Source organism: Sinocyclocheilus rhinocerous, unplaced genomic scaffold (assembly GCF_001515625.1).
Source record: "Sinocyclocheilus rhinocerous isolate Xijiao unplaced genomic scaffold, SAMN03320098_v1.1 scaffold1297, whole genome shotgun sequence".
In the NCBI taxonomy this organism is placed as follows: domain Eukaryota; kingdom Metazoa; phylum Chordata; class Actinopteri; order Cypriniformes; family Cyprinidae; genus Sinocyclocheilus; species Sinocyclocheilus rhinocerous.
This window is the reverse complement of record NW_015660891.1, coordinates 626,170-641,103: the sequence shown is the minus strand read 5'-3', so window position 1 is coordinate 641,103 and position 14,934 is coordinate 626,170. Positions and strand designations below refer to the sequence as shown.

The 14,934-nt window shown below is 38.6% G+C and overlaps 1 protein-coding gene across 1 annotated transcript in view; it reads left to right on the top strand.

Moving 5' to 3' along the window:
- The first annotated feature begins 2,357 nt into the window (after positions 1 to 2,357).
- dhx15 (DEAH (Asp-Glu-Ala-His) box helicase 15) overlaps positions 2,358 to 14,934 on the top strand; it is a 23,340-nt gene continuing 10,763 nt past the window's right edge. The window contains exons 1-5 of the mRNA XM_016535547.1: positions 2,358 to 2,363; positions 3,987 to 4,154; positions 12,153 to 12,239; positions 12,515 to 12,664; positions 12,900 to 13,008. Of these exons, the coding sequence (XP_016391033.1) occupies positions 2,358 to 2,363; positions 3,987 to 4,154; positions 12,153 to 12,239; positions 12,515 to 12,664; positions 12,900 to 13,008 (520 nt within the window). The remainder of the gene's footprint in view (positions 2,364 to 3,986; positions 4,155 to 12,152; positions 12,240 to 12,514; positions 12,665 to 12,899; positions 13,009 to 14,934) is intronic.

The window sequence follows — 14,934 nt, the reverse complement described above, 5'->3', positions numbered from 1 at the left end:
TTTGCTGTGAACGAATCATTATCAAGTCCAGAATGTCAGCGGATACAAGTGAGCTCGTCTTTATCACGAACAGACTGACTCTGTTTGCACTTTTGATATGTTTGTGTGCATTTTCTGTGCTGCTAGTGTTTCAGAAATAATTGAAAAAATAATGACCGTTCTAAACTCACCCATCTACCATTGTTCTGCCAAACACATAGTCCTGCCCCAAACTCACACCATTGGTTGAGCACTTAGTTTTTGTGTCAGGCAACAGAGCAACGTTAAAATCATCAGTGTTTATACAGAAAATCAACCTACATATGGCGTTCTTAAAGGTGCTGTATGTATTTTTTGACTATACGGAAGAGTAAAAATACCATATGTTTGCAGATATTTAGGAAACGCTAAGTTCAAAAAACAAAGGTACAGCCAGTTATTCAATGTGTGTTCTGTGTTGGGATGTCTGTTTTTGTTTTGGTCTGTGTGACTCCACCCACTGCCAGTTTACCCAATTGGATTTCGACGCCCCAGGTTGCCAGTTGGTAGTAAACACAGCGTATTGCAGCCATGGAAGCGAGCAAACAAACTGGGACAGAAATAGCAGATTTTACTTGACCTAAAAAGCCTCGGCATCCATTTAAAAAACTCTATGACCAGAGGAATATTAAAATGTAGATAATTCAACACATCACCTTGACGTGTAAGGCTCGTCGCCTTCCATTGTCAATTTTGCTCATTCCGGTTGCGAGTCCTCAGTCTGGCAACCTGCATGAGTGATGAGTCTGAAGAGGAGGGGCGGAAGAAGCAACTTCCAATATTTTTTATTTGGTCTGCAGTACCCATTTCAATCGGTAGCTGTCAATATTACATACTGCACCTTTAAAGGCATAGTTTACCCAAAAATGAAAATCCTTTCTTCTGTTGAACGTAAGATACAGTACTTTAAAGAATGTTGGCGATCAAACAGTATGGACAAAATATAGACAAAAATACAACCAAACAAAAACTGTTTGATTACCAACTCTCGTGATAATATTTGCAGAAAAAGAAAGTCATAAATGTTTGGAATGACATGACGTTATATGAAATGACAACAGGATATTAATTTTTGGGTGAACTATCCCTTTAATTGGTATGTTTACATAAAAGAAATGACAACTTAAACTCGCACTAACATGCTGACTATTTGGACATCTCTTGGCTTTGTAGTAGCAGATCTTGCTTTTTAATGCGTATTCGCTTGTTAATGTGCTTTTAATTGGGTTAATGGAGTTCATACGGACTTGGGCAGTTCAAAGGGTGCAGTGCTTCACATCTTAAGCATGTGATGAGACTAATGACCACAGTAGTGGAGTTGGCCATTATAGTTTCACCCATTTAAAGAATGATTGAATATGCTAAAATCTAGGCCAGGAACATGGTTTTTAGGCTGGTCACATAATAGCTCAGTTTGCTCCTTTCGGTCAATGAAGGTGCCTCATTTTAGTTGAGCAATTTACACTGTTTGTCCACTTCGTTTTAGCTTCTTTATCTTTTCCTGGTTCCTGCTAATGCATCAAAACTCTGCAGAAGAAATAGACGACTTAACTCTATAGGCTTTCCGCAAACAGCAATTAGTTTTAAACCACACGATCTTTCAAAAAGAAAAAAACCCTTGCTGATACGGTGCGGTTATTTGTTCAACTTTGCTCGTTCAAATCAGGGCTAAATTACCACTGATTAAGATTAGTTTTCTCCTTTAGATCTGTGCCAGCTCATTTGCATCTGCAGCATGTAGATTAAAGCAGCCATTTAAAAAATTTTCCTCCAGTATTGTATCGTGGCCGCTGCGAGAAGCAAGGGATGTCGATTTGGCGTCCCGCTCCAGGTGCAGGCTCTTCTGCTTTGGCACAGCCGTGTGTCCCTCTCTCCCCGGTGCCTTGGCAGCACGGATAGTAGTCCTCCTGACAGCTGCCGCTTCCCAAGGGCTGATGGACTATTAATACTTTGGCTAATTTGATCAATCCATTCAGATTTGCCTTGTCCTGCTCCATTGTGGCAGAGCTTTGATTAAGATGCACATGGCCACCGGCGCCATTTTCTGCGCATATTGTGCCCCAGGGAGCGATTCGGTGCGTGCACGGACTACCGTGTCTGGGATATCAGCGCGCTTATGAGCTTTAATGCTTTTATGGGTAAATGATCAGCTATGGCTGCTTAGATACGCAATGAAAGGGTCTCAAGTAAAAGACTTTTAGGGTCTTTCGATGTCGCAATGACATGATATCCATAAATGCTTTATTACAACAGCCTGAAGTTTTTCTAGAGATCACTGCTTGACTGTTTACCATTTATCTCTTTCCTGCTCAAGTCGCAGTGCACACTTTGGCCTGAGGATGGCGGTACTGCATAAGCTTTGACTTCCAAATCAGTAGGACCGTGCCACTTGTCATGAGCGCAGTGTGCTCATGCATGAAGAAAAGACAAAGCTTTGCAGTAAATACTAAGCATTCTTCATTTGTGTCAGAGTGAATATTTCTCTTGATTTGTGAGAGAAGGCATTTAGTGAACACTGGTAATGGTAGTCTAGATGAACTTTTTGACACTTTTTTTTTTTTTTTCCCTTTTGTAAAGTGCGTCGTGCTTGTTAAGTCTGCACTAGAGTATGTGCTTTTTAAAACGCATTTGAGCTGCTCTGATCTCTAATTTGCTGTGACGACTGGCACGTATTTCTAGATCTCAAGCCACAGTGTTTGTAACGTTCAGCTTCACTTAACTGATCTATTGTGATTTGCTCCTGGTTATGCATCATTGCGGCTTTCTCATCTCACATTAGCTCTACTACATTGCCATCTGGAATAATAAAGCGTGCGTGTGAGTGTACACGTGCCCTTGTGACTGCTGCTGATGGCACAGCCATAGGGATCTTACCCAAGCACCACGCACGCCATGCACTCCAGCGTTCGTTTTCTCACTCGGTTGACACGACTGGCACATCAAGTGTACTGCAACTAAACCACCCAAGCATCGGTGGTGCTTGTCTTTCCAGAATGGGGGAATTGATCCAGCAGTTAATGATGTTTGTAAAAGTGGCTAACATGGAACTTATCGGGTAGCTGATCCAAAATCAGTTGATGTGAGGTGAAGTTGGACAAAGAGAGGGATTTACACAACCCACTGATTTGGAGCTTATGAAAGCAAATTAAAATAATTGTTATTGTTTATTAACATACCCAATGCTTCCTGTTTTTAAAGGGAAAGGTTGCACAAAATGACAATTCTGTCATCAGTATATCGATCCCAATCTCTATGACTGACTTTCTTCCATGGAACATAAAGACTTTGTTTAAACCTTTTTACGTCAGTGAAGTCTGAACAACATTGGACCCTAATGGCATTTGCTCTATGGACAAAAACAGTTGAATCATCCTTAAAAATATGTTCTAGTTTTTATTTGGTGGCTTTTGTTTCCAAATGGAGATCTGGAGGAAATAACTTGCCATTCTAGACTAAACTTTCATAAAACAACCAAGATTCTTTGGAAAAACATGACATCTCTGCTGTTATGTTGCTTCTTGCAGGTTTCGTGACACTTTCATAGTGAAATGTCCAGTGAGCCAAAAAATTTAATAGTTTACAAATCACGCATAATGTTAAGTGTTTTTAGCTCATAACATAGTAATTTGCAAGGAACTGTGCAAAAATAAGTCTGATAATCTGCCTTGTAATCATATTTAATGTGAAAAGGAATACGATGTTGGTGTTTTACTGCCACTAGTGTTTATTCCAGCTGGAACCTGCAGAGAATTGTATGTATTGGTATGTTTTTGGACACATTTTTCCAACGAGCCTAGTTTGTTTAAAAAGTTGTCATTGGCATTTATTCCTTGTATTATGTTGCAGTTCCTAATATGTTAATTCTATTGAATTTACTTGCTAAAAATGTCTTTTTGTACTCGGCAGGCGTTAATTTTGCACCTGATTCTCGGTCTGTGGTCTCTAACATCAGTCTTTTTACCTTCTAGGAAATCGACGAAGCCTGCAAACGGATCAAACGTGAGATTGACGATCTCGGCCCTGATGTTGGCGACATCAAAATCATCCCGCTCTACTCCACGCTGCCACCACAGCAACAGCAGAGGATCTTCGAGCCGCCTCCTCCCCGCAAACCCAGCGGAGCCATCGGCAGAAAGGTAAAGATCAACATCGTACATGTGTCTCAATACATCGTGATCATCACAAGATCTTAAGAGAGGGTTAAACTGCGACAAACTCAGAATTCCTAGAAGGGTATTGCTTTTAGTCCCTCTAACGTGGCTTGGTTCAAGAGATATTTCAAATTCTTTGATAGAATATTCCACAGACAAAAGTTCCAAACCCATAAGGGGCCGTTCACACTGAATGTGTTTTTCCATTCCAATGCACCACTTTTCCATTGCTGTTCTGTGTAAACGCGTGCTAGACGGATGTATGACCCTTGCGCTTGCGTTTTTTGCAGCTTCTCGCACATGGCACCACGTTTTTAAGACGCCGTGTCAAGGCGAAGCGCCGCTCATCAATGTCAGTTCAAGAACTTTGAGCCAATCAAAAGATCCCGGAGGCGGAGCAAGCATTTTGAGCTTTTGTTTACAGTAGCACGTTGGCATGGTAGTGCACATTATATATTTATATATTTATTTATATATAATTTTTTTTTGTTGAACTACCCCTTTCACTTTTGTCAGTGGAGTATGGTATCAAAGAATCAAAATATTGCTGTGATTGTATCGGCACAGCTATAGTAGCATCTTCAATCCGTTTAAAGAAAGAAGAGGATGAGAGAATGACTCAAGTCTGTCAGTAGAGGGAAGGATGAGGAACAAGGAATGTTGGAAATTAGGTTTTCTTTTTTTCTCTCCTTCCATCTTTAGCTTTGGTAAAGCAATGACTCATAGCATATGTTGCTTTTGTCAGCATATGATTCTTTTCTCTAATTTTAGAAAGGAAAATGACTCATCCTTCGATCGTTTGAAAAGTTTTGGAGCAGTACTGTTTTTCTCGAGTCTGTTTTGGACGGTTTGCTTTCACTCCCTCCTGTTCTGCTTCCCGACTTGAATATGGTCGTTTGGCAATTTTGGCATGTTGGCTTTGAAAAAATGAAATTCGCTCTAGATGTTTTATCAGAGCTCATCCACTGTAAAGTGTCTTTCATTGTCTGTCATCCTTAGCAGGAGGTTGTGCAGACGCAATCGCTCTTTTGTTTTCTCTACTCCCATTTCACTTCTTCATCTCTCAAACAAGCCTGACAGTTACGATGTGAAAAGCACCTGGACCTCCTGCATGACTGGCCGAAGATCTGACAGAATATCACATCTGATCAGCGGCTATGAGTTTGCAAACATTTAGCTGAACATCTGATGAGGAGTTGATTAATGAGTCATCGCTCCCCTACAGAATCGGCTCCGCTTGTCATTATTTCCAGGCAAAGATTACTGATGTCCTAATGAACGAATGCAAGTGTTCACTGAACTGCAAATTTCCGCATTCTTGTTCCTTCAACATGATGGCTGTATTTGTAGCTGCAACAAAGTCTTAGCTGCATGCCAGGTTTGTGTCTTGATGTCCTGAACAGCATCAGCATCCGCCTGCTTCACATATCAAGTATCTACCTCGTCCATCACCCTCCACTGGGGCATTGTGTCATTTCATCTCTCCCCTGACCACTTCCATGTTTAAAGAGGCTCTGGGTTTCTCAGAGGTTTGATTACGCGTAAGCCCGGGCATAAGCTGCTTCAGAAGTTCAAACATCCGCCGCTGTTTGCCTGCGCTGTTCAGAAGAAAATGAAAGTGGACATGGATTCAGGGGCTGATGTGAATATGCTGCAACCCCTTTGATGCAAACTAATGTTGGGAACAGAGAACTGCTTATTATTCAGAAACATTCTATTTGATTAAAAAAAGGAAACAAACTATGTTCACAATAATTGTTTTTGTTGCAATCAGTGATATTTTATAGAAATGAATGAAACGGTAGTATTTAAAAAAAAAATGTAACGATATATTTTTTTAGTCAAAAGCTCTGATTAACTAGTAACAAAGTAACGAACGATGATTCTCTACTTTCCATGCACTAAAAAAATCGTTTGTTTAATGAACTTTATTAAATTAAGAATCTTCCATGCAAAAGGTCCACAATACAACACCAACTTGAACGAACCAGTGTTAATTTTGTGTTATTGAGATACTAGTGTTGTTTTTATTAATATTTGGAGTTTTTATTTTTTCTATTCTCCGTTTTAGCTTTTTTATTTTTGTCATTTTTATTAGTTGTCTTTTTTATATCTATTTAATTTATGAATTTGTATATCAGTGTGTTATTTTTAGAACTTCAAGTTAGACTAAATGAAAATGAGACGTGTTGCCTTTGTATATTTGATTTCAGTTAACGTTTAAGTAATTTTTCATAATGTAGTTTTCATTTTATTTAACTGTAATAAACATTCTGTTTAACTGAACATTAAACCCTAAAAGTAATTCACTTTTCTGAAAAGTGCAAAATTACACACTATTTCAATATTTACTCTATTAATGCAGTCCTATGCAAAGCATGCTGAAAACTACAGATCTACTGCCCAGTTTATCTCAACAATAAGTGATACCTATATATGATTAAGTTAACTTATGTAACATTTAAATGGATTAGGCAATGACATTAAATTGTGACAAAGTTCAAGATTTGTTGCATTAGCTCATTTTAAAGCAATGTAAACAAACAGCAAAAGTCATTTTTTGAGGATGAGGTAACTGTACAGTGTCTTGAATTGAGTTTTTTTGGCACCTTGCTTTTCTGTCCTTCAGTGGCAGCAGTACATAAGGACAGGCTCTCAGATTACCTTGTAAAATTGTCAACTCTTCACACCCTCTGGCATATATTAAATGCGATGCATATAAGCCACCTTTGGCAGATACGGGATGTGTGTGTGTGTGTGGATATTGTGAGATCCGCACCTGTGCAGTCACATCCTCCTTCAGGACAAATCCGGCAGCCCTTCTGCACTGCTGAAGCATGGATTTATTAGATGGGATTTAACTTCACGTGACTCTCAGCAGTCACATGTAGGGAAATCGAGGACTGTGGCAAATTTCGGCAGCGACTTTCTTGTTGATCCTGGAGTTAATTGGGATGTGGTAAGATCTCCCTTGTGCTGACTGCGGGAATGGAGGGTTATGGAAGAATTAAGGAGAAGTGAGGCTGTGTGTGTTAACCACCTAAAACAATCCTTAATGAATACCTGCACTTAACATTGGGTGGCAAATCTAGCTTCTTAATAACTGTATCTGGGCAGAAAGTCGTCTACATGGATATTTAAGACCCATCTAACCTGATAGAGAGACCATGTCTGTGCCTAAAACATCTGATATGTTACTGTCCGCTCTAAGCGAAGTCATAAAGCATGTCTGTTTTAATTTGAAGACGAGTCCATTAGTTTTAACGGGTTGTCGATGCAGCCCGGTAATGATGATAATGTTTGGAGCTCCTTCCGCTCGTGCTGCTTAAAACCCAGAGGTACAATGAAATTGTGCTATTTCTGACGAAATGTCTTTTTTCATTCAATACAGAATTAGACAGACAGGAGCCGTCTCGGCTTGTTTGCGACTGCGATGGCTTCCATAGTTACTTTTAATTCAGCGTGATTGAAGGCAGGGTCTCGCTTATCTTTGTGAATATGAAATGTTAACGACTGGGCAACTGCTGTCATGGTGGAGAAACCGTTTGAAGAGAATCTCGCAAAACAATGTTAAACTGTCAGCGTGTTTATAGCTAGTTACCTAAATAGCAGCACAAAAATACAGTAAAACTATAATATTACTATTTAAAAGAACGGTTTTCTTTTTTAATATATTGTAAAATGTAATTTATTGCTGTGATCAAAGCTGAATTTTTAGCATCATTACTCCAGTCTTCAGTGCCACATGATCCTTCAGAAATCATTCTGATATGCTGATTTGCTGCTCAAGAAACATAGGGGATCAATGTAGAAACCGTTTTTGCTGTGTGATATTTTGTGGAAACGGTAATGCGCTACCATTCAAGATTGAGGTAAAAAAAAGTTTATTCAGCAAGGATGCAGTAAATTGATCAAAAGTAACATTTGATTCAAATAAATGCTGTTCTTTTTAAATTTCTGTTCATCGAAGAGTCATGAAAATGTTACTGTTTTCAACATTAATAAGAACTTATATAAATAATTGAGCATCGATCAGCATATTAGAATGATTTCTGAAGGATCATGTGACACTGAAGACTGGAGTAATGATGCTAAAAATTCAGCTTTGATCACAGCAATAAATTACATTTTAGATTTGTTCAAATATAAAACAATTGCTTTAAATTGTGATATTTTACAATATTACGTTTTTTTTTCCTTTTATTCTTTTGACGTATAGTGTATGTGTCTGCCTTAGTTTTTTAACAAAAGATTTGTTCAAATATAAAACAATTGCTTTAAATTGTGATATTTTACAATATTACGTTTTTTTTTTTCCTTTTATTCTTTTGACGTATAGTGTATGTGTCTGCCTTAGTTTTTTAACAAACAAGGAACATTGAATGAGAGACTCAATGGAGAGAATTGAAATTGCACTTGTTCAAGTGAAATGTTGCTGGCATTAGCCTTGTTCGGTCAACCCGCCTATTTTTTTTTCCAGACCACTTGCGCATGGATCATTGCCTCCTAAAAGATGCAATTTCTCAACACCTCACAGTTCAATGAGTATGACTAAGTACTGGTAATGCATTTAGTGTTTTTGCTGTGCAACTCATTCCAGTGGTGCTCACCTTTCGATAATTTCCATGGCTACCGCTCTGGAATATATTTCATCTCAAAGGTCTTTCCCAGGTGGTCTATTTTCTGAAAGGATGCAGACTGGTTAGGAACCCTCATTTCTTTCTCCAGACTCCAGATGGCCTTTTTTCAGTGAATTCTCCCAGCCTTTCCATGAATATATAGGCAGATGATTCTTTTCAGCAGCTGAATTACATCAGGTCAAAGGCTCCATGAATAGACCCTCTGCTGCATTACCAAACCAAGCCAAACATTTGTGGCTGAAGAGAAATCCACTTATAAAAGTAGGATTTAAATGCCTCAAAGGCAGTTGAGGAGGCTGAATTACATGAAATATGAGGTTTGTTTGTTTTCTGTTAGTAATAGGGGCCAGGACGTTTTATGAAACTCAATTTACATTGCAAAAACTTTTTGGTAGGGCTTGCCAAAGCACTTAGGTTATTTAAACAAACCTAACCTATTTAATTAAACTTTGGAGCTTGTTTCTGCTGTAGGCATGAATTAAAGCACAGATTGCGTATTACTGTAAGATATTTGAAAAATTCTCTATTTGTTTTAAGGGAAGCATGTTTTGTTTGTTACCATTGAAATTTCATTTAGGATACTTTTCAAATCTTAAGTTGGCATGAAATGGCAATTTATCCTATCCATTTTCTAAATGCATGTTATTGATCTTTTTGAATGGATTTATCCATGAATTTGTTTTGCTTTTACAGTTTTTGCTCAAAAAGGTATAACTCGATCTTCCAATGAAGTGGCAGTCTTTTTGTTGACGTATACCAGGCTTTTCCAGTCATTTAGTCTCAGAAGCAAATATAAATACAAAACCAGTCCTAAATGAAAGAAAAGAAGTTGACAAAAAGATTGAATCCAATCTTTGGTGATAATATAGCATAATGAGTGATTTATAAGCAATTTTTGAGGCCGGGTCCTTTTTGCTCTGTAACCTCGTTAGTGTGAAAGGGTTCTGAACACAACACAAGGGTTAAACCCCATCCCTTTATTACAATTGACTGCGGGCTCACATTCAGATCTGCCTCCATCCAATCAACAACTGATGCTCAGAACCAAGTCCTCTTGAAAAGAATCTGTTAAGAAAAGATCTGTAGCTGCTTTCGCTACATTAACTTCATAGCATGCGAAAAACATTCAAAACCATTGTTATCTGTGAATGTGCGCCTCACACCTCCATAGTTCTCTGTCCATCGATGACGTCCAGCTACAGCTCCGTTGGCTGCTCATTTTTTCTGGCACACTACACAAAGCAAACCTTTAAATTATCGAGAGACTCTGTCCTACGTCTGACTTGACTTGGATTGATGTTTCTCGTCCTGTGATTCATGACCAGCATTTGGCTCTTTTGACTTGGGGACAGTAAGCAACCCTTACCTATGCAGTGTTATAAAGCTGTTCCGAAGCTTCTCGGACACTGTCATCTCAGCGTATCAAAGACGGTCCACGGTCTCTAGCTCGAAAATTATTTAATATGTCACTAGCACACATGATGAAGGCCACCTGTACTGTAAAGGGACAGAGAGAGAGAGTGAAGGAGCGAGACGTGGCATGAATAATAGAGTTTCTTAGAGGTGGGCTTCTCTAGGGAGGGGAAGATGGTTGCATGCTGTGCACAGACATGTATCTTGCCGCCAAAAAGAGCAGTAGTAATGTGTCTGGACGGGCTGCTCTGTGGAAAGCCGTCCGGCTCAGCCAGCACACTCCCGATTTGACTTGATTGCAGCAACTGTTGCCTTACTCCCCTGTTGGGTTGTATTAGTCTTACAGCTTGCGACAGCTCACTGAAGTGTCTTTAAGGATTTAATTCCCACTGATTTTTTTGCCTTTTTTTTCACCCCTCTCCAGTTACCACAGAACTTTTTCCTTTTAATTTGATTTTTGGTTTGCCCAGAGCAGTGCAGAACTGTCTAATCACCAATGAAATGTGCTAAAAAAAAGCCACCCTGCTGGTGTAGAGAGAGGTTAGAGATTTGAATAAACCCTTTAGGATAAATATTCAACATTACTTGTCCTCCACCACTTGTGCGATTGGCATGAATGATGTCTCAAATTGTGCAACTTGGTTAAAGTGTTATAAATCTTAAGACATTTTGAAATGTGGCAAAAATGGACATGAGCCATGTGTAGAAAGCAGAAAATCTAAAGGCCAAATTATACTTGTACAGTGTGCATGATGCAAATTTTGTACCAGAATAGTATGTGCGTACTGTACATGCACCACACAATTTTTGTAACTGCAAATACTTGGTATGTACAGGTCGCACATGTGCATTGAATTTTTGCACTAATCAGTTGTTCCACAAGGTGGCAACCAGAGCTGGGTACATTACTTACTAATTGTAATCCATTACTGATTACACATTACATGATCTAGGTTACTAATTTTAGGTAATGTATTCTGACTGCTTTTTTTATTTACTTTTAGATGACATTTTATCTAACTTGTTTTAAACTTACTATTGAGAGTACCATATTGGTATAAAAAAGCGAAGAGAAAGAAAATATAGGCTATTCCTTTTTAATAATCATTAAATGCAGTAAACATTACATTAAACCAGAGGTTCTTAAACTGGGCTCAATATAAGAACAATACAATGGTTTTGTGAATTGATAGAAAGTTAATCATTAATTAAACACTAAAGTAGAAATATTTAATTAGTTTACCTGCATGTCAATGTGACCATTCAGTGATGTATCAATATGTAAACTTGCAAATGTATTGTTAAATTATTGAAATATTAAGTTCCTCAGAGATATTTCAAGAAAATATTTCATGTCAAAGTGGTTTTAGCTGACAAAAATGTTTGGGAATCCATTTAAAAGAAGAATTAGGGTGAATCAGATTCTGAATGATTTACTGCCATTGTGTGAATATGTAATCATGTAATCCATAAAAAGTAACTGTAATCTGATTATGAGCATTATAAAATGTAACATACTCTAATTGCGAGTACTCGATTTTTGGAATCTGATTATGTAATCCGGATTAAATGTAATCAGTTACTGGCCCGGGCTGTTTTTTCATCATAGAAAACAAAACTAAAGAGAACAACAACAGAATACTGAAAACTGCAACAGACACCCGGACTGACAAGGTTATGATAGCCGCAACTTTAATTGAAAAGATTACAAAGATATTTTTATCAGTCATAACTTCTGGAAAAACAGTGCAGAGACTTGACAGATATGAATCTTGACTTTGTTTTTGTATGTGTATGCTAGAGTATGCGCAAAGTATACTTTGTGTTTTAGAGAATTGATTATGGGCTCTTTTGTTCGTTTTTAAGGTGCTTTTTTGTGTGTGATAAAAGCTGTCCGGTCAGTTTGATCGTATTGTTTCTGCTCTCGTAGGTTGTGGTTTCTACAAACATCGCTGAGACGTCCCTGACCATCGATGGCGTGGTGTTTGTAATTGATCCTGGCTTTGCCAAGCAAAAGGTTAGTCTTCTCTCCTCTGCCTCACTTGTCTAATCTCACCCCATCATCTGTTTCTCTTGCCTCTGAAATCCCCAGATAAACCCAGTGGCGGGGCTCTGACAGCGACTCGAGATGGAAAAGCTAGTTATTTATTCTGCTGACATTTCCCTAGCCCAGCTGCTGCTGTCATACATGTAGTCCAGTCAGAGATGAAGGATGGCCTAGCTTTGGCATATTGCTGTGGTGCTATGGTGTGCATTTATTATTCACACAGCTCTTTCCTTTTCGTCGCACAGGTGTATAACCCTCGCATTCGAGTCGAGTCGCTGCTCGTAACGGCTATTAGTAAGGCTTCGGCCCAGCAGAGAGCCGGCCGTGCTGGACGTACGCGCCCAGGAAAGTGCTTCCGGCTCTACACCGAGAAGGCCTACAAGACTGAGATGCAGGTTTGTGAAACCAATCATAACTGCTGCAGGCATCTGGGAAGCGCACTTGTTCTGATTTTATTATACGCCAGTGAAATTGGTTGGATCGTGTTTTGGTCGATCAGCAGATGACCCTGGTTCCTTCAAGTCTTTAGTACTTATGGTCACTTCTAGCCCCCTTTTTGTACATAGAACAAGGCAAATTTCCATGTCAATTTTTCTTTTTCTTTCTGTGTATCCTCCCTTTTCCTGTCAGGACAACACATACCCTGAGATTCTCAGGTCGAATTTGGGCTCTGTGGTGCTACAGCTCAAGAAGCTTGGTATCGATGACCTAGTGCACTTTGACTTCATGGACCCACCAGGTATGAGTTTTACAAATACTTTCATGAATATCTATATCTGCAGTAGACTTCAGCAGAAGATTTTGCTAAAGTAAGACAATACAACGAGAAAAAGCTGTTAGTTAACACAGCATTAAAAATTACCATGGTTTAAAACCTGTAATATTGATTAAGTACATTAAAAACACAAACCAACACTTTCTCGTCTGTGAAAGTTTATCCTATTTCTTTGTGAATTAAAAATTTTGGTGTTTTTTGTTTCAGCAATTTACTTAAACCACTCAGAAATCTATAGCAACCATATAGCAACATGCTAAAAGTGTTGAGAACACCATAGCAACATTCTAAAAAGCACTTTTAAAAAGCTGCATCCCAATTGGCATACTATCCATTCTAATTAGTATTTGAAAATAGATCAGTGTGTACCAAATCAAAGGTATATGTAAACCTGGATGTTTTAGTTTTTCCTGTGAAAATTCAGATCCTTGCACACTCTGCTAATATGGGCCACCCATTGTGCATTGGACGTGGATTCGATTAGAACTACAAATGCAAATAAAACGTGTAAAAAAAAAACTACAAACATGGTGGATATGAGAGACTGGCGGTTCAGTAAAGAAGTTTATAAAGATATGTTTGGTCATTAACCTTTAAATGCATCATGTAAACACATAAGGAGTGTTCTCGGCATGAAAGACACGTGACTGGCAGATCAGCACGCCTCTACATTTCTCTCCAATACAGTAAGAATGTAAATGAAACTAAGTATTGAAGATGTTAACTGTGTCAAGATGATTGACAGGGCAGTTTAATTGGCGAAGGAATGCATGGAACTAAGCAACAGAGCATTCCATTAAAGCAGCTGTGACGAAGTCATATGGCCCAAATCTTGCCTACTCTTCTGCTACACACTTAAAAGTATATACTTTTTCTTCACAAAAAGAGTATGTACTTTCAGGGCATATTGGGATGAATTTATTATATATAGATGTTCTGAGTGTTTAAGTACTTTTTTATAAAAATGCTTGGTATTCACATTTTCTTCCGAAATGTCAAAATCTATTTAGCTCTTTTAGTGTTATGCATAGTTTGTCCTGGTCATTTCGAAGTATCTGGTGCAGCTTGGGTAAAAAAGCAACCGGACACTGCCTTTCCTAAACTGACTGATATTTCAGAGTCTGGCTTTGCTTTGATCGTGTAATTGCTTTTATGCAGTATGAAGACTGAGGTGGACATTCATTAAAAGTGCATGATGGCCAGACTTGTAATCGCTGAATAGTAACGACTGGAACTTTTTCGTGTGATTGGCTCATCGTCTTTTCTGAAAGGTTCATGACCTTAAAAGATCTCTAAAATTGCCTTAAAAATGTTGAAGCTTGTGTAGAAGCTTTCTGCTTCCTAAAGCCGTGGTCACACTAGACTTTGAGCACGTGAAATTGTTTGCAACGGTAGAGATATTCATCTTTTAAAAAACTTAAATTCAACACACAACAAATTATAATACATCTAAAATGTAAATCTATGCAATCTAATCCACTTTCCTGCAGCGCTGCAGTTTTAAATTTGTTCTTTTAATTCAGTTGCGAGGTCATGCTGTTAAGTATCGATCGGCTGTTGGTCACACGGTGTCACGTGATGCGAATTTGCAGGTCAGAGTTCACCAAGCTTGAACTTTGCAATGCAGCGAAATGCGAAACTTTTCGCACGGGCTTGCGTTTCCGGTCTGACGCATTCGCATGCATTTGAACGGAAGTCAACGGAACGAGAAGTGCAGTGTGACCGCCCCTTAACATACCGTTGCATTTGACTATCTACGTACATTTATAGCTGGGTGATATAAAAGGGAGATGGTATTCAGTATCGATATTTATGCATTTGTTCTGAAATATCATAAAAGGGTTATACATATACACACACACACACACACACACACACACACTCTCACTC